Source organism: Amyelois transitella, chromosome 8, assembly GCF_032362555.1.
Source record: "Amyelois transitella isolate CPQ chromosome 8, ilAmyTran1.1, whole genome shotgun sequence".
Lineage (NCBI taxonomy): Eukaryota > Metazoa > Arthropoda > Insecta > Lepidoptera > Pyralidae > Amyelois > Amyelois transitella.
The window spans coordinates 6,459,609-6,484,672 of NC_083511.1; the positions used below are offsets into that span (position 1 = coordinate 6,459,609).

Sequence of the window (25,064 nt, forward strand, 5' to 3'; positions counted from 1 at the left end):
TAAATACTTTCTATCTAATTAGATGAACTTTTTGTAACTGCCACTGGTAAATTGCGTATAAGGTACAAGACCTACTTACTCCGCTGTGCCTGTTCTGGACTAGGAGAGAATTTGCACTATATATATAAATAGGTAGTATTTTATAATTTTTTAGCAGTTTTTTTTTCGAAACTAATTAAGTAGAGTGTCAATATGAAATCATTTTATATCAGTTTGTCATATCCAAAAAAACCGACCAATTGCGAGTCGGTCTAGCGCACGAAGGGTTCCGTACTATTATCTATCAAAAATGACTTTGTTGTATGGGAATTTTATTTTTAAAGGTAGATAATGTACAACATAAATATGTATATTCAGTAAAAATTATAAGAGTCTAACTGTCATCGTCATTAATTTTGTACAAAAAAAAACGAAAATGAACGAACGTACCTATTTGTTGTTATAGTGGCAACAGAAATACATAATTTGTGAAAATTTCAGATTTCTAGCTGTCACGGTTTATGATACAGTCTGGTAATAGACAGACGGACAGGCAGCGGAGGTTTAGTTACAGGGTCTCGGTTTTACGTTTCAGGTACATACTCTTATGCAAAATATTAGATAACTCTAAAAAGGCGGGAGCGGGATTTTTTTAAGGTAAATTAAATATCTGACTACTTAACTGTGGGGTACAATACATCCAAAAAAGCAGCAGCAAACAAGTGCAACATCTACAGATATACCTTTCTTTAGTTACTTAGAACTATTTGCATTTATAGAGAGGTCTTAAAAGGCAAAGTTGACCAAATATATGAATATGCTCGTTTACCAAAAGTTATCCCACCCACTTCATCTCTTCCTCTATTCACCACGATATTATAATCATGATCTAAATAAAACATTGATGACAAAGGCTAAGATCAAGTATGAATCATATTATTCCGTACATCATCTTGTAGCTTTAGTAACGTGCTAATGAGAACCTAATCACTGTATCTTGTTTGCTCCAGTAAAGTATACAGCATTATCATTTGGCACTGATAATGACATCAGGGAGGTAGATGCGTGATACCACATTTTGCCCATGCTCGTCAAGGTAACGCTGCCTCAGGAAGGGAGTTCAAACGCACGTATTACAAAGCCTTGAGACATACTTTTTGTTTGTTACCTTTTTTATTACGCAATCACGATAATCACAATAAAACCTGTTGTACCTATTTTTTATGGCTTTAGTTTCAAAACTATTATTGTATGCCATATTTGCGATTTGTATGTGTATTGAGAAACTCATTTATAGGACGATGCAAATATTTTCAAAAGTATCCTATTTGTTTCTTTGTCTCTTTCTTCCTGCCGATCGTATCGTATGGTCATATAAAAAACGTATTATTTTTTTTATGAAAGTTTATATTGCAACTTGTATGTACCTACTTAATATTGCGCGAAGAGTCACTAAGTCAGTCATAAGGTAGTTAGCAGTAATTAGTCACGACATGACTAGCTTAGTTTTAAATAATTGCTATGTCTAGCGTTCTTTTTAGTTACGAAGTGACACGACGGATCAAATCAAATGTATGATAAATAAATTGACATAACAATTTATCTCTCTTTTCATTATTTTGTAACAAAAACGCGTACAGTTTTTATAACTATGTACTATTTCTTGGAACTGTGTAAATTTCTGTGCACAAACTAAAATAAAAAGTAAATAAAAAAGGTCTGACAAAAACAAACGCATAATTAACTGTCTGTCAGGTTCTTAGGTAAAATTGATAAACTGAATTTTTTGTAACATTCCGACTCCACGTTTGGTATACTGAATGCAATCGCATGAACAATAAGACTTATCTGTCTAACTAAATATTGAAGTCATTTTATTGCATTTTATCTGAACATTTAATTATGTAAATAAGCTATCTAAAGTATAGCAATGATCTCATGCATTTGCGGCCTCTGTGGCGCAGCGGCAGTGCGCTTGTCTGAGACATAGGAGGTCCCGGGTTCGAATTCCGGCCAGGCCATGATGAGAAATAAACTGTCTCTGATTGGCTTGGGTCTTGAATGTATCTCTTATATATAAAATTCTCGTGTCACAATGTTTGTCTCCGTACTCCTCCGAAACGGCTTTTCCGATTTTAACCAAATTTTGCATGCATATTCAGTAGGTCTGAGAATCGGCTAACATCTATTTTTCATACCCCTTAGTGATAAGGGTTGTCCAACCTTAACAATTTTTTTAACTAGAAATTACTTATATGGCAAAACAACGTTTGCCGGGACAGCTAGTATCAATATAAGTATTTATTATTAAATATAGTACCGTTAAGTTAGTTTCTCGTAATACAAGTCCCGAACTTACTTCGAGGCTAACTCAATCTGTGTAATCTGTCCCGTATATATTTGTTTATTAAAGGCTTTTATTTAGTTTGTTTTATTAATACTTGTTCACCTAACACGTGAAGGTGAAGGACAGATCGAAATTATATTTATCAAAAAAAATCCTTTTTATTTCATAGTTGTACTACTTATTCACATTTTAACACGGGTAAGCAATATAACATCATAACATCATGACTTCTTTACCGGACCGGACCTTTGTCCGGCTAAAAAATTTTAGCTCTGTGGGGTTTTTCAGGTAGGAATTACAAATAGTTTCCTATTTTTCTCAATCAATCAGTACATTTTTAATTACTCTTACTTCTCTATTTTCTGTGTCAAACTTCATCAAAACATATCCTTGGGTTTAATTCCTTAATACTTACAAATCTTTTCTTTTTGTAATATAAATTTCAAGTATGATTTGAAATCAGATGGTTATAATTCTTTGTTACAACTAGTATCTACTATAACTTTACAACAATGCTGGATGTTAAAGAAAAATTACTGCATTAACATACTTTAGTTACTTAGAAATTTTAACGATATTGCCTATTAACCTTGTTTACCAAATATCATAGTCGTAGTATTTCGGTAGTGATTAAATACAATTTACACGCACTTCGCATGTAGTGAGAAATATGCTGGCACTCTACAAAGTTTTAAAAACGTAAATATTACAGGTCCTATACACGCAATGAATAATGACCTTTGAATTTCAATAAGTACATCATTTTGATATTTAAATTTATTTAATCCTTTAATTTAGCCAATTACTTAAATATTTTTAAACGTAAGTAGCCATTTTTATCAATCATGTTAGAAATGTACTCTTGCTATGAGGGGCACGTTCAAATATTCATATGCACATGACTCTTATTAAATTTACCAAAATTCATCAAATTAATATAAGGAAATATGTATTAAAATTCCAATAAGGAAAACAAAAGTGTGGCCCATAACGACAAAGTTAATCTGTAGCTAAACTTGTTATTACAGCGTCTCTCCCATTGTCCTGATGAAGCGATATAGGTAGGAGGGAAAATAATTTATCGAGAGATCGGAATCGTTATTATGAAATAGTATGTAGGCATGAATTTTAGAAATGGTTTCTAGGAAACTTTACTTTGCAATTTAATCCAAAATTTTCAAGACTGTTTTAGGAATGTTTTGTGTTTAAGGGACAAGTTTTGAAGTGAAATATATGTGCTCAACTCAAGGCTTGCTGCCTTGGGCATCGCAACAAATACGGCCAACAAATACCCCTTTCTCGTGTTCGAGAAAAACTAGTCCGAATTGCTTAAATTACGAATAGCATACTCGTAAGGTAACATTGTATGTTTTGAAGTGAATTACTTCTGATTACATAAAAGTAGAGTTATTAATCACAATAACAAAATTTTATTCACAAAATGACTTTTCTATTATTTGGACTATTTTGGACTTACTTTTTTCGACTAATAATTTCTTTTTCTTGGAGCTTTTTGTACACGAATTTCCAAGGATCATGGTTCACGTCAGCCATATTTACACCAGTATCATTTACACAATCAGTTAATTAGTACTACAAAAAATTTCAAACACCCGTTTAAGATATTTTTTATAAAAGTCACTACCTAACTATGCCAAAATTTAAAGGTCACTTTATAAATTGCTTCTAATTTTTCAGGCTTCAGTGCGCACGCCCCTACAACCGTCAGTCGACTGTATTGTTGGTATGCCGCTATAAGCTTTGTTTGTCAGAGTATTAACTTCTCAGTTTTTTAGAGATCCAAGGCTGGTAAGAACCTCATTTGTCTGTAGTTTACTTATTTGGTATCTTTTATCTATTCCCACGGCTTAAGTTATACGATGTAAGAAAACGTACAAGTCAAACGTTGAGTCAAAATTTTAAGATAAATATTTGAAACTCTACCTACATTTGCTACTTAGCTTTTCAATAATAATAACCACAATTCAAAGAATTTGTAGAAGATAAAGTAATGCAGTTATTTAATTAATAAACAATTTTCAATATTGCGTTGAGTTTCGCTGATAAGTAAAGGAGATAAGAAGTGAGGAGATGAGGGTGGAAGTCGTATATCCAGGTGTGAATCAAAGTTTGAGTTTGAACCCAGTCCTGGCCGATAATTTATGCTCTTACGTCAAGACCTGCATATTAAGACAACATAAGAAGTAACTATGATTCTATCTGTTTAGGTTCCTTGTTAATAAATAAATTTAAAAAAAAATAATGTAAAAAAACCTCAAACAGATTTTCTTTCTGAACCGCCCCGAACCGTATCCGAAGAGGGCGCGTAAGAAAATCCAAGAAGATGATCATAAGCGATACTTTACAACAAAACCCATCTGAAATGCTTGTTATAAATCTTTTTTTAATAAATCTATTCTTCTGATGATTTTTTCCAATTACCTTTATCAAATTAAAATTTATCATATGGGATATATTGCATTATTTTATATATTGCATTTCGTACAAACATTTAAATACGTATTCCTTGAGAAAACCGGTAAAATAATATATTATATTTTCATTTCAGTCTGCTGCTGTGAAATGAAAGTGAATCTGTAAGATTTTTTCATGAGACTAAAATGTATCACACTCTCATCAATTTGAAATTAAACTAAACTTTTACCAAACTAAATGTACAGAACCCAGTGTCCAACCAAATTGAAATACTAAGTGTAAATATGTGTCTGGGCGTAGGGAAACCCAGCCCACGTCTTGCAAAACTTGATTCACGCAGCTAAGGCGCGAAACAATAAGAAAATTGCCAGTATGCGCGTTATATTATCCCACGGTATTAACTATATTAGCATACCCAACCAGGTAATTTCTTTTTTCCTGTAAAATACCCGATGGCATATTGGATTTCGTGCTTGTATGACAAAGCGTCGAATTTATTATTAACTTACCTACCGTGGAATGATAATGCTCTAAATTCGTTTCATGAGTCACTTATATTTTGCATAAGAATAATTTATTAACTTTTAACAATGTTATTCCTGTGTGTAAAATACACTAACTGAAAATAAGTAAATATAATAAAAGCAAAAATAAATTATTCTGCCCAATTTTCTGAATTTTTCATAACAAAATAGTCTTTTCTGTAAAAAGGTAAGTGCATATTTATTATGGTCTATATTTATAATCATAATTCTGATTTTTCGTCTTTGGCTTTTGTTTCACACTTAATTATAGTCATAAGCATCGCTTCCTTTTGTCCACTAGAACAATCATACGAAGCAATTATAGATAATCGCACGAGTCGAGAGGCGGTTTCCTACTTACTCGCTCTAATGTGCAACGTCTGGTTAGTGATATCACAATACAAGTGCACTCGCCCAAGAATAGGAACTAGTAATCTTTGCACCACAGCATCACACAATTCGACTTGATTACACAACTACCGCTTCTTTGTAGATATAAATGTTATTTAGGTAATAGCACCATGTATACAGGGTGACTTTTAATTCAACTGTATAAATTTAACTGTTAAGTGTACTCATCTAAAGGATATTTAAAAACGTTAAAAGGAAAATATCGGTTCATATTTCAGAAAGTACGAAAAAAAATAAAAGTATGAAAATCCACGATCCTATACGTAATATCACCCCGGCCGGTGGAAAAGCGACGCGTAAGATTCAGAGGTCAACGACACAAATCATTCACCTGAGCGATCTCGACAACTCTGTACTTTACTTGATCTTGATACTAGAAAAATAATTTATTTTTCAGATATTTATTTACATGTTTAGTTTTAATTTATTTTTGGAGTATTGGTCTTTAATAAAGCGTGTGACGTAGTTTTTGAGGGTTTCTTAAATGTGAAAATGATGACGTTCAATTTAAATAAAAATAGGCTCAAACGGCTCAGAAGCATGGGTATAGTCTTTGTTTAAAAGGATGCAGTTGTTTTAAATGTCACCCTGTATATAATAATCATAAAATAAAAGAATTAAATGACAGTAAACATTATAAGAACCAACATAAACAAGATTACAAAACACAAGAGAGAATGGTACTCGTAACGAAAACAATATTGAAATAAGAATCAATAAAAAAAATAATCAATATTAAATACATTAAATCTTGGTTCTGTAACAAACAAGATACCAAAATGCAACATCGCAATTAAGGAAACAGCTACATTTCAATAAATCCTAAATTGTGTTATCTTGACGATAAGTCAAGAATATACACGTCAATCATCAAATGCTAACTCCAGCTGCAATAAACGTCAAAGAAATTGTAGCATATTGTATAAACTAAACTAATGTAACTAGTGCATAGTAATGAGTACCTATTACACAACCACGCACAGTTCAGCGAGTGCCGAGTGGATGACCACACTCAGGGTCACAAATTAGTCAGACAGCAGTTAGCGTTCTTAATTTTACGCTGTTCAATCTAAATAGGCATTTACTAAAATAAAAGAAGATAACTTTTAACATTACGATGCTCTTTATGAAAATGCGCCTGAACTGCCAATTTACAAATAATGAACCAATAACTTATTTGGCAAACCACTAAATAATATGGATCTCAAAAGCTGATTTTTCCCAATTTTCACAACAAAGATTAATTTTCTTTTGCCAAAATTAAATTTTTGTCAAAAGTTTGAGTTCAACTATTAGCAAAATAAACACGTATTATTGTGACCAAATATATTATCAAAAAATTTAATATATAAATTATTAAGATCTACAACATTACCGCCATCTACTAAATTTTGTTGACTCTCCGAATGGTTTGAATGTGTACACAAATGCAATTGAGTCAATGATACTTGTTACAAGAACATTGCGTTAGATGGCGTTAATAATACTAGCGAATATAAAATTTAAGACCCAGTGTATTTGGCTGTACTGAATTTTTTTTTTCTGATAACCCTCGCGATAGAGCTTAAGCTTACTATGTAAACTTTTTCAAGAGTGTAAATAGACGAACTAGGGGATGAAAATGCATAAGACATGAAAAAGCTGAATAGCAAGCTGATAAAGTATGACTTCCATACAAAAAGGGATAGATCAGGTAGATTAAAGAAGATGAAGTGATTTTCTACACAGATACGCATTCAAATAATTAAATATTAAGTTTTTTCGTTTCACAATTTATGATAAGTATGGGTAACAAACAATTAAAACGATTAACCGATCACTTGATCCAAATATCTTTTCTCAAGTGCATTATCGTCACGAAGTAGGTATTTTATTTTAATATCAAGAAGATTGATAAGCTGCAATCATAGTCAAAGTTGACACTGGACGCTAGATGAGCGTATGCTTCATATCTGCAGAGTAAACTGAAGGTTATAAAGAATTGTTTAAATAAGGACGACCTGAATTTTAATAAATGAGTCATTACCTAAAGATTTTATCATTCAGAAACGGTAAGAACTGTTAGCTTCAGTCGATGAAAACTAATTTATGTGGAGCTGATAATTAACATATGTAGGTAAATTAAACCACATCAACAGATTCCCTGAACGAATTTTCCAAATCATCTTGAGTTCAAAGCCCCCGGTAAAAGCAGGTAATATATTTGTCTTCAGACATATATTATTCTTCTTATAAGAAACTTAAATTCCTTGGCATTTTAACGTAAATACAAGTAGGTATTAATGATGTGAATAAATATACTTACTTACGAGAACTCTCTTTGCGCTCTTCTTTTCTTGGTTTCTTTCCTCGCCACTTTAATATAGCGTCGAAGGCCGCCCTTGGAAACTGTGGCCGTAAAAGAGACCATCGTTTCTTATCTCCATTTTTTGATGAGTCTAATGTGTCCCTTCTGCTGTTTATACTTAAAATGTCCGGTTCGGAACTTCCTTTCCTTAGGTCGTTCACACTATTGTAATTGGTACATTTTTCAAAACCGTTCACTGGCACTGTTTCACTAACCGGTGGACACGATTTACGTTCTGACAACGGAGTAGATGTCACAAATTCATTCTGTTTATTTACATTCACGTTTCGGTCACTAAACACTGAATAGTCAAATTTGTCTTCACTTATACTATAAAGCTTTGGTCTTATATTCTTTGGCAATTTTTTCTCATTCAGAATACTGTTTTCTTTAAAATTTTTACTTTTGACGTTACGGTCAACATCAACAAATGCTGTTATATCTTCGTAACTTTTGGCATTATATTTGAAGAATGATGATTTATTTTTAGTGGGAGACGAATGGGGCTCCATAATATCTACGACATTGGCTAAATTGTCCTCGCTTTTCGAAAATATCTTGCTAATTCTCTTAGTCCTCGGCGGTCGCGTCGGCGGAGTTTCAGGTTTATTAATGGAAGTGCAGTATCGTTCGTCTGTCCTCTTGATAGGTTTGGAGTACTTTGCGATAATTCTATTTATTTCAGCACTGTTTTTGCGTCTGTTTGTGTGTCGTTTAAAGTTGTGTGATTGCTGATAAGACTCTGCTACACTTGCGCCTCCGCTGACCCGCGCCGACCTCGCTCGCCATTCGGACACTTTGTCTTCGATTAGCCTCTGCAATTCCAGTGTGCGCATCATAGGCCCTAACTCTGGCATTTTGATTTGAACCGCTGCAGCACTGAAGATATTGCGTAAAAATGAATGAAATACCGACTCAATAAGGCTTCTTTATCGGTCTCTGTAATAAAATAATAATAACAAATTATTGTGTGGGATAATGCATTGAACATCCGCTTATGTCAACATTTAAACAATTATGTAAGATAAAAAACTAAATAAACCAGACAATCTTTTATTTTCACAGAATGTTAACAAAGGTCGTTTGTAAACATTCTATGAAAATTAAAATCATTTTTTTTTAATTTCATATCTGCCAGCCTTCTGGGCAATTACCTCGGAACTCAGATCTGCCGGGACTAGCATTTTTCTAGCATAAGTGTTAATTAATATTAAGGTGTATTTGAAGTTTATATTTTAGATTAAATGTTATTTAGTTTAGGTTTATTTTAGTTAAATTTTTAGTTTTAATAATTATCATCCAGATATTTTGTGGAATTTGGTCATTAAAATTAATCTTAATTTTCATAAGTAAATATATAAAAGTAATTACTTATTTTATATTTCGCATCCCCTGTGTCCTAGTGTTTCAGCTGCAAAAAATGAAAAGCCAACGAAAGGGATTAAACTAAACACCTACCTCCTTTCGTTGTAACCTTGTAACGACTAGTTAAGAAAAGAGACATTGTAAGTACTTCGGAGCGAAGTTAATTTATTCAATTAATCTCACAATTAAAACTGTTATGAGGGGCCAGTGAGGTACAAAAAAGTTTTGAAGAAAAATGATTCATTTTTCGATTCCCAGTACTAAATCAGGAAGACAAGTGTCTAAATAACATTTGTTTCAAGTTTTTATGAACTAAAAAGGATTTAAACTCTATATAGCTGATTAATGTTTTATAGTACAAAATAAATAAAAAAAATTATGATATCAATGTATGTAGCTGAATCGCTATGATTAGACTCAGACTTACCACTATTTCAATTTTATCAATTATACAATAATATTTTTAGCAAGCACAAACTTATCACTACTTTTACAATTAACACTGAATAAATAAAGTTTCCAACACTCTTTGAAACACAACGCATTAATGTATGCGTGTAGAGAACATGAGGAGAGTTACGGACGCTCGGATAGCGTCCTTCCGAAAACAGTTATTTTGTATCCGTCTTGATAGGCAACAGATCATTATAGTGTTTGCAACAATCGGATATTACAAAATCCTCGAAATTTTACATGATTCAAGTATTCAATTTAATAGTTTCCCTCAACTTAAAGGGACCTTGTTCAGTGATTATATTTCCTGAATGTTATTTACAAATCTTACGTTATATAATTGCATCATTTTCAAACAAAAATTGAATCAAAGAATTAATAAAATTGATGTTTATATTAACCGCTGCTTATCAGTGCTGTAATTCTAATCTCAAATATTTAGGTACGGGACAAATAAATATGACCCACCACAGTTAGAAATTGCGCAAAGAAGACCCGACAATTTAACACTTACCTTATTAATACTTATTATTAACACATGCAGATAAATTATACTATTTATTTTTGATTGTTGTTAACGAACCGCTTTCCGAGTCACAATCTTTCTGTTCTATGCTATGTTTAAAATACTCAAAACTACATTCTTGTTGCTGCTTTAGCGAAATACTGGAGAAATATTAATCAGATAAGTCTGATATCCGAGCAAGATTTTATCAACAATGAGATATTTGAAGGGATACTACGATACATTTTTCATTGAGCTACCTATCTACTAGATACCCAGTTTATAACAAATTTCATCTAATGATTCCAATTCAACATTCTCAAAATTATTTAAGACAATGGATCTTTAAATTTTACTTTGTTCCACAAAGTAAAAATCTTAACCTTAATTAAAACGTCACATAGATATTTATATTAAAGTTATTTTTATTTTCGTACGAGCTTTTATAATTTAAAAAGAAAGGAAAGTTTGTTACTACATTCGAATTATTTTTTTGTGAAAAGTTATATTGAACCATTTATGATTTCAAAATTTTATGAAAAGTTATTACCATACCTACGTAGAATATTAGGGTTATTCTGCAAAAATATTTCTATATAACTAATTTAGTGAATCTATGAGGTAATCAAACAGAATGGGTTATTGTTAGGTAATGTGCGTTCTAAGCTGATGAATATATAGGCTGAACCTTCAAAACTACAATAGTACCTACATATACAATCTCCTTTTTTATACACCTTTATTATAGTATAAAACAAATATATCCAAGTTTATTAGTAGATAGGTTTATTTATTACCAGCCAGGCCAGCCTTCTGGGCAATTTACCTCGGAACTCAGATCTGCCGGGACTAGCATTTTTCTAGCATAAGTGTTAATTCATATTAAGGTGTATTTGAAGTTTATATTTTAGATTGAATGTTATTTTGTTTAGGTTTATTTTAGTATAATTTTTAGTTTTAATAATTATCATCCTGTCATTTTGTGGAATTTGCTCATTAAATTTAATTTAAGTTTTAATATAAAACAAATCTTTCCAAGTTCATTAGTAGGTTTATTTATTGACTAAGTTTTAACAAAATTTTCGGCTAAACTTGTTACCAAAACAAGTCAAGCATGTGGGTATGGCCAAATACTCTACTGACATAGATATGAATGATAGCAGATAAGATGGGGATAAGAGAACTTTTACTTACTCGAAATATCTAGACGCAACACTTCACCCCTAACAATCACGACTGCTATATCATTTCACTGTATACCAGAGTTCCTTAGCGGCACTTGTTACACTGTTAGACGCTGGACTACACTACAGCCTCATTCTCTATCGCATTGTTCCCTTGTTGTGGTGCGTCACAGCACGTGCGGTATCGCCACGTGCGGGTTCCGTAGTGAGTTACAGAACCCACGTTCCAGACGGCTGCTCCTGCACTTGACTCAGACACCGACCAGCCCATCCGCTCCAAGCACAATACTTTAAATAGAGCACGGTACAAACACCGCATTATTACCATAAAATGTGTCAGTTTTCCACGGCGCGTTTGCTCGATGAGCCCACTGCGCAGGTGTTTTCCGTCATGGTAAAGCAGGCTTGATAAGCAACGGTACTGTTCGGAAATATTGATAGATAATGTGTAAATTGCGTTGGAATAGAGGCTAAGGGCGAGCTTTCAGCTTTGTCTGATCTTAAACTAAATATGGAATGACAAAATTTAAAGAACTTTCTTCGAAATGCTGTCGGGTAAAGCCCCTTTATTTTATTTAACTTGCAAGTGTAACTATTGTTCTGAAAAAGGTAAATACCATAAACAAATAGAATCCAGGATCTATGAAGGAAAATTTTCCACCTATGGTCTTCAAGATAGATAAAATTGTCATTCTATTGATCTTGTGACCCATTAAAGTCTATTCCAGTTCCATTAGAACGCTAATTAACTAAAATATGTGAAATATGCATTGCATAATTATGATCACATACGGGTGCCTATTTACTTGTACGCATTTACCTACAATGGATTGTTTATAGTACGTCAATGTACAATTGCCATACATATTTATAATTCACAATAATTTTTTATAAGCGCATCTAGAAAATAAATAAAAGAAGCTTTCTCGATTTATATAGCCTAGTTAGTAAAAAGCTTTGTATAGGTACCTACTTACTCAAAAATGATAGGATTATTCTAAGTCAATCAATCGTCTTTCGTAGAGACGTACCGTACACGTCTCTATGAAAGACGATTTACCACATCATCATCCTTCTGTCCTAAAAGAAAGCCTTAGTCACCCTAAATGACTTAAAATCTACGCGGGAAGAGAAGCGCGGCGGACTTAAATTCTTTTTCGCTACCAGACTAGCATGGAAGCTTGCACTAAATGAACTTGCTTATTCCATTAAACGACTTACGACCTTTTATGTCCTAGTAACTCAATAATTGTCGCTATTTAGTTGTAGTTGTATCGGGGCATTGTTCGCCAGTGCGGGCGTGACAAGTGCTTCCGCCAAGTTCATTGTCGTGCGCTGCATTGGTGTCGTACCCTGCGCCTGCGCATCCACTCTACGTGACCCTGCCTTTTTTTCATTTTACATAATAATGTGCAAGTGTTCGATGTCCACACCCAATTAATTCGCTAAATAATTTTAATGCGATTCCTAATAATTTAAAAATTTATAATATTCCTTGTGTGTCTATTCCACGATACCTACAACTACAGCTTTCTTGTTCCACCTCAGACCTCATCTTGCTTACCATCAGGCAGATTATGGCCAAAAGCCAATTCTCATAAAAAAAATAATGGGTGTCGTCATTTTATTTTAGTTTTAGTTCATTGAGTTTTGGACTCCCATAGGAAAACGCAATCAATATTAAGGTATAGATACAAACAAAAACAAAAGAAATGTCTGCGTCATACATACATTAAATCACGCGTTTTTTCCGGAGGGGTAGGCAGAGACTACATCTTTCCGCTTGCCTCGATCTCTGCATACTTCTTTCGCTTCATGTAGTCACCGATCAGATTATTTCAATAGTTTGCACCTTTTAATTGTGTAACCATTGTTGGTTAGTAGAGAACGTCGTCGGGTAATATTACTAAAGGAATAGTTATGTTTGTAGGGAAATAATGGTATGAGTCACCACAATACAATGGCATGGTGCGCACTAAACCAGAACTGCAGAGTTGATAGATTACACCGGATGGGGAAAAATCTGTATAACTTTCACCAGTACAAATCGAAAACTAGAACAAATTAAAACGTAACATCCTACTAATATTATAAATGCGAAAGTTTATGAGTATGTCAGGATGTTAGTATGGATGTTTGTTACTCTTTCACGCAAAAACTAATGAACCGATTACGATGAAATTTGCTATGTAGGTAGCTGAAGACCCATAATACCACATAGGCTACTTTTTATCCCGGAGTTCCCGCGGGATTGGTTGTTACGTTATGTTATGATAGGGTTTTAAAGCGGACGAAGTCGTGGGCGGCCTCTAGTATTTCATGTAGAAGCTTCCTAAATGCAAAACGCATTCACTACTACTATTCTTAGGTATATAATCTTCTATCCTTTTATTTGTACAAAAACATAAATTATGTATTTTTGTAACATAAACAAACCTAATAAATAAAAGATGTGTTCATGCCACGTATGCTCCTGTTTTGTATTTTATACTTTTACATCTCTCACCTCTCTCTTATTTATCCTGTCCTTAGGTAGTTAGTCCACTCCAGTTACTTAGATAATATATAATCTGCTTAGGATTAAATCAGAGCAAGGCTCCAATAAAACTGTGTACAATATGTCATCGATCGCGTCAACACGTGATTAATTGCAAGGCTAAGCATCTGCGATAATATTAGACGTAAGAGCATACGTCGCGGAAATTTAGGTGGGTCAAGTGTGCCTCACGTAAAAAAGATCTAGGTACAATTTTAATATTTACACGGAAAATTTTTACCGAAATCATTTCACGGACTTTTTAAAGAACGATTATATCATGATCATTTCAGAACGTAGAGTTCGAAGCAAAAAAATCCTCTACATAAGAAAGGCGACTAACAGAAAAAGTCACTAACAACTATACTGGATCGGAAATCAAGGAATATCCCATAAAGAAATTGAAATATTTCTCATCACCTAAACAAAATTTAAAACAGGGATAAATATAAAAATAACAAATAAGCCAACGTAGGTAATTGGTATATCCGTCACCATTTCATCTTAACCCAGTGCAATGAACGAACAGCCAGTTCAATTGTTTAAATTGTCTTGATAGACAGATAACTTCGCCCGTACATGTTAGGCCCATAGCACACGGCGTATTTTAAACGCGCAGGCGAAGCGCGTATTACGAACGCGCGTTTTCGGCACCGTATACGCCGATTGTTGCGTTTACATTGATGATATAAAGCAGCGATACAAACGCGGCGCGAATAAAGGAGCGGCCTGAGAGGGGGAAGGGGGTGCGCGTATACGTGCAGAAGAGGCGCGTATCACGATCGCCCCGTGTGCTTAGGTTACAAAGTTGCGTCCGAATCGCGTTTGAAGTGCTTATACGCGCGTCTCCTGCGCGTCTTCTGCGCGTTTAAAATACGCTGTGTGCTATGGGCCTTAGCGCTTACATCATTATCAACTTTTATTAACTTGACTTCTACGAATTCATAAGTACTTCTGGGAAAGACATGTAAATATTTTACTTCTTTAGCCCTTTTTAACCATTTTGGCGTAGGCCTCCTTCAACTTTTTATTCCTTTTTACATTGAGTTCTCTGGATCCAATTCGAGCCGGCTTTCTTTTTTACGTCATCTTTCTACCACATTTGTGGTCTTCCCACGATTATGACCCCTCGGAAATTTTCATTCGAGAAGAAGTTTGCACCACGACTGTTTCCGCAACATGTCCAGCCCATTTGAGGTGGGTTACTCGTTTAGTCACATTCACATCTGCTTGTTTGCTTAGCTGTCACAGTGATTCTGCATTGTCAAGTGCCAGTTTTTTTTTCTCCTATAATTTATTCTTAAGTGCATTCTAAGTTCTTAGTTTTAAAGTTGAGGTCCGCTGAGGCGGCATGTGAATTGATTTTTGTATGAAATGGTCGAACCAACAAAGTCTTTATGGCAAGCTACTAACTTTGATATCGCAAAGCTGAGTTGACCCTCTGCTGACTTAGGTTCTTCGTTTACTTATCAAAACAATGTTAAGGGCATTGATTAGAAACCACTTAAACAAACATGAACCTGACCAAGTCGCCACTTTCCCCGTAGTGGCACGTCGCCCTCGTGGCGCATACCAAGCAAGGAATCATAAAGGATCACCCAATTTTCTAATTGTCTCTACTTTGTTCGTATTGACAAGTACATTAGTATGCAGCTCGAATCCTGGCGAATCGTGAGAGGCATTTTAAGTTTTCGACGCATCGGTCTTTGATCCCGAATTCGATAAGGAGAAAGTAGAATTTCTCCAAAATAGAACTCTCGCTGGCGCGCCTAAATGGCGTCCTAAAAATTTTTGGACCTACTCCAACTTACCTGACAAAATGACTTTCGCTCTTAAGTTGTTGTTTTATTTCAAATCGAAGATGAAATTACAATATATAAATAGTACCTAACCTAATTTTGGAAAAAGTAATTTGGTTTCCTGGAAGAGAAAGCTTGATACATCACCTTAGGATAACGTTTAGGAAAAAATATTTTTAATTTTATGTGCAATAAAGGGTATTGTATCAACCTATCCACCTAACGTATGTCATTATGGTATCTGTCACGTTTTCAACAGGATCAAATAGAAAACACACCATAAATTATCAAATCTAATTTATTTATAAAAATTTGCTATAGCTAGAATAAATAAACATTTTCAGACTATTCCAATGGCACCTATCTTCACTTTCCCGCTTAATTTACGCACTTAAGCTGAGTCACGAATCCCCCTGAAAAAAAAAACACGTTACCACTATTATCTATATATCATCCTGTCCCGGTTGGATCCTCTTTGGAAAAGAGCCCATGTACACCTATACCTTGTTACCTAACCTATTACCTTGATTCTGGGTAAGATTTTACACGAAGCGACTCCTGTCTGACCTCCGCAACCTATGCAGGCGAACCTAACCCATATTGGAATTACTCTAACATCCTGAATATGCAGGTTTTGTGAGGTAGACATTGTGAGGATAATTATGTTTTCCCTCTCCGTAAAAGCACCGGTTAAAGGAGAACTAATGTACGTACGTAACTCGAAATCATAGCTGTGGTAGGACTTAACTATGCATCATTTTATTCGGGCACGTTAACCGTTCGACGTGATCACCACATTTTAATATAGATTAATATAGGTATGCCAAATAAACTTTAACAACTTTGATTAAATACATTATTACTTTACAGTAGCAACAATTACAAAAGAGTATAAATTATTTACCTACTGATTACAACAATTTATCTTCAACAATCGACCCTTTAAGCTTTGGCGCCGTAATTTAATCGATATTCACCTGAAATAGGGTTGGAAATCGTAGATATCGTCTACGACTCGGCTCACACGACACGTGACTCCGCAGCCAGGCTCTTGACGCCCGTACACTGAGAGTGCTCGCTCCAACAACTGTTGCATCGACGTCAACTCAACCGGCGCTGGAAGATAAACATACTTAATAGTACTTATATCCGTACTAATATTATAAAGTAGAAATATTTAAGGCTGGTATAGGGTTAGAACCTTAAAGAGTAACATTGGCTATATTATACTATATTTAACGATTTAACGATCAACCAAATGAAAAAATGGGCAAGTTTACATTTTCTAAACTATGGTTTATTTTTTTTACTTTATCCGAAAAAATCTACCTTTTAATTTCAGAGAATTATATGATACTATTCAAAGGTTAGAATAGAAGTTAAAAGATTTACTTTGTAAATATATCATTATCTTGCTTCTATCTTGATTTCATCACAAATATCGTTATCTTCATTGGATGTATGGAATGTTATTTATCTTGGCCGCATAAACAAATAGGTATATTTTGTGATTTATTACACACCAACAAATATGTCCTACACTGAGTTACGTCAACTTTGTTTGGTGATAAAAAGTAGCCTGTTGTTCTTCCTTAGGGTCAACTCTATCTCTGTACCAAATTACATTAAAACCGGCTTAGTTGTTTAGGCATGACAGCGTTAAAGACAGATAAACAAAGAGCGTCACTTTCGCATTTATAATATTAATATAGTAAGGATTTTCCATCTATATAATTCAGCAGTTTAGATTTAAATTAAAATTTCGTATCACGATATGTTATTGAAAACTCCCAAACTACTGAACCGATTTTGATCAAATTTTACACGTATTAAGCAGTAAAAAAGTATCAGTAATGCAAAATAATATCACTACACTAGGTACTTACAGTTTCTTTTTCCAAAAGTTCGTTCATCTTCATCGTTGGAGTTCCCGCCATCTTTCTTGAACGAAATTAATTTAGGAATCACTAACAACATGCACACCACTGCCAACATAGTGACTAGCTTTTTGAAGATAAAAAACTTCAGTAACAGCTTGGCAATCGTCAAAATGTCCAACTTCAGAGCCAATTTATCAAAGAAGCCCAGGCTCGGAGCGGTGTATGGGACACCGTATACCGGCTTCAATGGCGGGCCCGGAGGACCATAAACAGGAGCTAGGGGTTTGTGGACCGGGGGGCCATACACTTGCGCTGGCGGTCCGTATGCCTGTGCGGGGGGGCCGTACGACTGCGCAGGAGGCCCGTAGCTAGAAGATGGTGGGCCATAAGAATTCGCCGGTGCATTGTATGTGATGTCGGACTCGAATTTAACTGGCGAGTAGCTTGACGGCGGTGGCAGGTAATTATTCGAATTCGATGGCCCGGAGAAACCCGATCCCGAGGAACTGTCCCCAGCGTACGGCGGAGAATAATCGTATCCAGAGTTGTAGCTGTCGTCACGATTCGATATCCTCTTCTCTCCGTCCTTTGCGGTTATTATAACGACACCTTGTTTTGCCTTCTCAGCTTCTATGCGAGACTTTGAATATGCATCTAAATATGTGTCTGTTTTCATAGATTTTGTGCTGTTGGGTCCGACGATAGCGGAAACACATACACATAACGATAATACGACAGCATAATAGCGTAGCAGCGCCATGTTGCACTAATCCGGCTGTCGTGTCAAGAAGCTGCCTCCATCGACTGCGGCTGACGAATGACAGGCGCCGGTGACTTCCATTCAGTTTTCACTTTTGACTTACAGTAAAAGAACCTTAATATGATAATGGAACACAATTAAATTCTCTGAGCGACCCTTGCGTTCCGCATAGCTCATGGTAAGTAGGTGGCGTGCACGTGGTTTGCATGCTAATTCTCTTTTGAGGCGCACGCGCCTACCTTCTTGGACGAGCCACCGAACCCCTGGACATTTCATCGCTAAAACGGATCTTTAGATCGAGTAAGTAATTGCTGGGGAAAGTTTTATATTATTCTTCGTTATTGTTATGGACATCCTAAATAAGACCTCAATCCTTATTTAGACATTATAACTGTAGGCAAGTGCACGCACGAGCAGTACCTAAAATCAGTTCCCCGAAAAAAACAGCTTAATGTTTGTTTCAGTTTGATTCAAACCTTCCAAAGTAAATTAAATTTTATCCTAACTTTCTCACTTTCAACTTCAAAAAATAACGACAAAATGTGCCTGCACTATGCTGCTAACATGTCTTTAAAACCTTTGGAGCTATCAGAGCTACCTACTTACTTTTCGTTAATGTTTGTAAAATTGGATTACGAATCACAACCTTGTAAAATTCGAGTGCCCTTTTCTAAAAAAAACAACGTAAATAGCAGTCTTTATTCGATTTCTACTAATCTGCAATGCAACAAGTCATTTTCACTTGCTAAGAACATTTCCAAGTGACATTCGAAAGAATATAAGCATGTCAATATTCACTAATTCACCATACGTAGCGCCGCTGTTTAAATACGCATAATTTATGTTGGAAGAAGGTACAAGTAGTTAATTTAAATATTAACATTAGTTTAGTATATTACTTAGATGGGTAAATTTGTGACTATGTGGCGTGTCGTTTATATCATGAAAATAGAGAATGATATCTGCGCGCGCAAGACGCCGCTCTGAACATCGCCGAGCCGATCCGACAATCCACGCCAAGCTCCCGTTCATGTCGCATGTCTATATCATATTTCTCTGTCTTGTTTTTGTTAGAAGGTTGTGAAACTAAAACCTAAACTCGAAGCATCACAATCCTTCTACAACTAAAATCATTTTATAGGTAGGCTTACTTATTTTGATTTGTATTGTTTTCAATAAATTTATCAGAATCCATCAGAACTATTGAATAAAAATTTGACATTACTTCTTTAAGATAACTACACCAGCATTTCAAAATAAAACTGTAGTCAAAATATTGATAAAAAGACTTAAAATGAATCAAATAATGCTACTAAGTCGCGTTTCTAACTTGACTAAAAAGCAACAAAAACAGTTAGTATGATTATGATCAATGTATATTTCATAAAATTATCCTTAAAAATACTATGAATTATTCTTAATATAACTTCACTCATTCAAAAGCGTTGCCTAAAGTCAAATATCTTTCTTCAAAAAATTTATGTTTCTTTCGTTTCCGTTCGTTACTACTAGTTGAGAAGAATGAGCTGATTGATTTAGTGGGTTTCTTTGTGGTACCTTCATCATCTACTTCCTCGAAGGTACAGATGGCAGCTTTTTCTTGCAGCATGAGCTCGGCAGTGGACCAACTGAACCTGACCAGCAACGGATAGCCAAACACACGGTCAATTTGCTCTCGAATAAACTTCTTAGTCAAAGGATCTGTAATGATGAAAAAATATATTTTTGATTTGAATAATGCAGGGCGCAGCACACCTTATTCCCGGAGAGATAAGCAATTAAAAAGCAAAAAGACTGCATCTTTCAATTTGATATTCATAGTTATTCTGCCTAATCAACATTCAAAAATTTTGTACATGATATTGACACTTTTACAAGTAACATGTCTAACTGTAATAACCATAGAAATCAAAAACTACTGGAATAATGTGTCGTCGTCATGCATAGCAAGCAGTTTTCTGTGCAGTTATAAAGCTGTCCAACTCAGAATTTAGATCCAATATGAAAACATTATAGTTCCTAGTGACTGATTTTTTTTTTATAAAAATTTTTATAAAAATTTTTATAAAAAAAAAAAAAAAAAAAACTGATAGTGGTGTTTACACTAATTGTGACGACACATTTCCCGGTAATTAGGAACAGTACTACTGCTTTTAAAAGTCGCATCTGCAATATTCGAAGGCGCAACTTATTACCAATCTTACTGCGAATCGAAAGAAAACTCAATAAAATAAAACTTTTACAAACAACATGTCTGCTGCATCTCGCTCGTTACTGTCATACAATAGCGGCAATGTTTAGTTCACGGATTTAAATGGCGTGCTCTGATAGCTTAAATATTTTCGCGCCACACAAAAATTTTACTTCAGCGCAGGTACATTGGTGTCACCTATAAAATGGATACCTACTATAGTGCATACCATTTTTTTTATACTTATATTATGTATTTTGAATTATATGGTAGTAACAAAAGCTTTAAGCAAAAGAAACATGCAGGTACTACATAAGTGTGAATATCTTATTAGCTTGCCTCCAGGATATCCACTCCCGAATTCACTACAATCCATTTCTAGGCCTTCTAGAAATGTCCACACCTTTAGAGCATGATCTCTTGTCACTTTGGCTACAATACTGGCAGCAGATACTATGGGGTATATTGAATCGGCTTTCTTTGCTACCTGAAATTTTTTAAGATAACAACTATCTGTACTAAAAATATTTTTCAAGAGTGATGTGAGTACAACAAAGAGACAGGCAGAAATTCTAAAATTCACATTGCCATTTTCATCATCAAACAAGTGCTGTTGAAAAGAAACTGATAGATACGGCGTCGGGTGAGCTACAGGGCCTGAAGTAAAAAATGTATGTATTTATGTATGTCTGCGCTCCCATTAGGGTTAAATTATTCATGTATTGAGATATAGCAAAATATTTTAAAATGTTTGTAATGAATAAACTCAATATTTACTAGACCCATTCTGATACTTGGCACAGAAACAGACAAAAGAAATAGGCACATTTTTTACACAAATGCTAGTCTCTTATGAAAGCGCATTGAATGTTCAAATACTACAGAATTTATTTATTTGTGAAGCACTTATTTTACTGAATATAATTACAATACCATTTTGTGATCATAGCTTTCCTCAAAAGGCATGATAAATAAACCCAGATCAATTCAAGGACATCCTGACAAAAGATCAAGACAAGAGGGACCTGAGCTTACATAAAGAAAGTGATGAATGTGGAGAAAGCTAGGGATGTCCATAGAGTTCACAGGAAAGAGGTGTAATTCTTAAGTACCCATGTATTTATGTAAAGTCATAATACTAACGGTAATCTTTTTGTCAGGAAATATTAAAGCAAGTTTAGCTTGGTACTTCTCAGGTGGACCAACTGTATCTACATACACTTCAGTTATATTTGCTCCAGATGCACATACTTGTTTTATTAAATCTATGGCGGAATTCATAGATACCTGAAATGAAAATATTTATTTCATAAATTAAATTGTGAATTTGTAAAGTTAGGAGTCTAAAGTTCATAATAACAACAAAATAACTCTAACTTACCTCATTCAGAGAATGCTTTGCTCGTTTGTACATTGAATTAGATATGTAATTTGGAGATATCACTTCTGATGTCCACCCAACATTTTGCAACGAATCACTTTCTGTTAGCATTTTTGTTAATATGTCATCTCTTTTTTCTTCAGTAAGTGCTTTAGAATCAGCACAGCCAAGATCCACTAATACACTTTTTTTATCAACTGGGCAATATGCAACTCCGTACACCATAGGACCTGCAAAAATTAAGCTAGGAATTTCTATATTTTACTAGAATTTAGCCTGGACTCTGCCTATTTGTTTAAACTGGGCGATGTTCTTATTAGATTGTAAATTCATAAGCTCTTGAATCTTCTTAAAGGGAATAATAAAAATTCAAAATATTGGTGATTGAATAAAAAAGAACACCTACTAATTCATGAATACCTACCTAGAACTGGACCACGTCCGGCTTCATCCACACCAAGCATACATGGTTGACTTTTACAATTTTCCGGAACAAGTGACGCGTTGAAGAAATTCTTAAAATTGTCGTTGGACTTAATAACATCTTTTAATTCTTTGAGCGATTTCATATTGTTTTATTTTAACACTAGGTAGGTACGACAAAGCAAACAAACATAACATGTAATATCAATAACAACCACAACGCATTTCCCGCCGTTTATAATGTTTACCTATCATTGTCAATGTCAGAAAACTAAACTGTCAAAATTATTATTTTTTGTTCCAGCGTTTAAACTTAAAAATAAAAAATTTTTTAGAGCCACGGACATTTGTCGGAAGTGGTGTCTCAATCTTGTTATCTTGGCTATTATTTGTATATATCTGATGTAAACGGAATCTTTGTGGCAAATTGTCAATATTTATGCAGAATATTGTTTTAAGTGTCTCCGCACATAACAGTGCTGGTCCGTACCGGTCAGTACGTACGACCGTCAGTATCAGTTTAAAAAATATAATGTAACATACATTATATACGACACTATTCATACTCGTTAGTCACAAGGAGTTCGACGCGCACAGTTACTGATACACTAACAAATTGCACTGCTACATTATTACGAAAAAACCTAGTACATAATGCTTGACCATAACATATACCTCGCCATATTGCGGCATATTAATGTATATATTTGTAAATTGACATCCGGTGTAAATTCTCCAGTGTAGTTTGTTTCGTCGTTTCTTCTACACCTGCGCTTTAGAAGCGGTAGTAGATTTAGTAAAAAAAAAATACTAAAGTTATGTTATTAAATTGTATCCTATTTTAAAAAATAAATCTATTTATAATTATATACGAATCTCAAAAATAGCGCCCTCACTCAATGACGGGTATGTGGCGACATCTCTCTCTACAAGTCACAACAATAAATTACGCATCAGTCAAAATCAATGAAAAAGTCTTAATCGCACAAGCAAAGATTTAACAAAAAAAAAAAAAAAATTCAAAATTTTTTATTCATTATTATAGGATATTATTATATCGCTTAATAATTGTCGTATGGTTTAACAACTTGGTTGACGTCAAATATATTACTTAAAAACTAAGTTTACTGCCGCTTCCAAGGCGTCAGTGCAGAAGAAGCGGTAACAAACTGCACTGCAGCATTTTCTTTAACAACGTCAACTTCACAATATTAAATTATACTTAGAATATAATGTGGACGGGAGAATACATTGTTCACGGTAGATTTATATATTTATGAGATTTAATATTGAAAAAAGAAAAAAAAAAATATATATATATATATATATTTTATGGATTGCCAATTTTAAAAAGATTTATGTACAGAGTGTACTGAAATTTTGATTTAAGTTCAAATTAAACTACAATTAATTACGAGGTTCCTGTGCCAAGCACGAGCCAGATGTTTTTATCATTAAGGTAATCATCAGTCCTATAATAAGCCTTCTCACAAAGTACTTTCTTTACATACTCTTTGAATTTTCGGTAGGGCATATCAAGAACAGACTCCGGCAACCTATTATAAAATCGTATACAGTTCCCCATAAATGATTTACTGACTTTGCTAAGCCTATGAAACGGCATGACTAATTTATGTTTATTACGTAAATTTCTATCAGTTGTGGCACTAACTTTTTGAAAAAAAGAGGTATTTTTCCTAACATACATTATAAGATCAAAAATGTACTGGGACGCTACTGTAGGTATGTTTATTTTCTTAAAGAGTTGTCTTAACGAGTCTCTTGGTCCTAAGCCGTAAATTGCGCGAACGGCCCTTTTCTGAATTATAAAAATAGTTTGTATATCAGCCGCGCTACCCCATAAAAGTAAACCATAAGATAACAAGCTATGAAAATAGCTGAAATAAACAAGCCTAGCTGTAGCTACATCTGTCAATTGTCGGATCCTCCTAACAGCATAAGCGGCAGAGCTAAGTCTATTGGATAGTTTAGAAATATGAGCACCCCACTGTAGCTTTGCATCAATTATAATTCCTAAAAACTTTGTATTTTCAACAAATTCTAATTTCTGGCCTTCCAGTATTATGTCAGTATTGGCCTGCCTTACGTTTGGAAGGGTAAATTTAATGCATTGGGTCTTATTAGCATTTAAAAGAAGATTGTTGGTTGAGAACCAGATAGATATGGCCGACAGTATATTATTAACCGAACTTACATTTTCGCTATGGCGATCTAATTTAAATATTAAAGAAGTGTCATCGGCAAACAGCACTATACCCGCCTGTTTTTCCACCATAAAAGGCAGGTCATTGACATATACCAAGAAGAGGAATGGTCCTAAAATTGAGCCCTGAGGAACACCCATTGAGACGCTTGATCCGCTTGACTTTACTCCATTAATATCTACAGTTTGAAGCCTATCAGTCAAATAGGATGCCATTAGTTTAGTTGATTTGTGGTCAAACCCATATTGACGAAGTTTACGCAAAAGTGTCTGATGATCTACGCAATCAAATGCTTTAGAGAGATCGCAAAAGACTCCA

General features: G+C 34.4%; 3 protein-coding genes across 7 annotated transcripts in view; all 3 read right to left on the reverse strand.

The window, feature by feature from the left end:
* The window catches only part of LOC106136387 (protein unc-13 homolog 4B), a 42,482-nt gene extending 22,258 nt beyond the window's left edge, over positions 1-20,224 (reverse strand). Inside the window, exons 1-2 of one of the 4 annotated variants that reach the window (XM_060945545.1) lie at positions 20,084-20,224; positions 8,003-8,983 (exon numbers count right to left, since the gene is read on the reverse strand). In XM_060945545.1, the coding sequence (XP_060801528.1) occupies positions 8,003-8,901 (899 nt within the window). In that variant the 5' untranslated portion in view covers positions 8,902-8,983; positions 20,084-20,224. Of the gene's footprint in view, positions 1-3,803; positions 4,148-8,002; positions 8,984-10,376; positions 10,518-20,083 lie in introns of those variants that run through there. The other 3 variants (XM_060945544.1, XM_060945546.1, XM_060945547.1) reach the window with 3 other exon arrangements.
* Positions 16,199-19,795, reverse strand: LOC106134971 (uncharacterized). 2 transcript variants are annotated; one of them, XM_013335128.2, is made up of 3 exons: positions 17,773-19,795; positions 16,864-17,002; positions 16,199-16,299 (listed from the first exon to the last, which is right to left on the reverse strand). In XM_013335128.2, the coding sequence occupies exons 1-3, from the start codon at positions 18,524-18,526 to the stop codon at positions 16,278-16,280; spliced, it is 915 nt and encodes a 304-aa protein (XP_013190582.2). In that variant the 5' UTR covers positions 18,527-19,795; the 3' UTR covers positions 16,199-16,277. The 2 variants fall into 2 exon arrangements, with proteins under 2 accessions (XP_013190582.2, XP_060801532.1); XM_060945549.1 differs by lacking the exon at positions 16,199-16,299 and having other exon boundaries at positions 16,309-17,002.
* LOC106135900 (ribonuclease H2 subunit A) lies at positions 19,885-22,749 on the reverse strand. The gene is made up of 5 exons (XM_013336305.2): positions 22,523-22,749; positions 22,099-22,328; positions 21,861-22,004; positions 21,057-21,204; positions 19,885-20,227 (listed from the first exon to the last, which is right to left on the reverse strand). The coding sequence occupies exons 1-5, from the start codon at positions 22,665-22,667 to the stop codon at positions 19,959-19,961; spliced, it is 936 nt and encodes a 311-aa protein (XP_013191759.2). The 5' UTR covers positions 22,668-22,749; the 3' UTR covers positions 19,885-19,958.
* Positions 22,750-25,064: the final 2,315 nt, after the last annotated feature.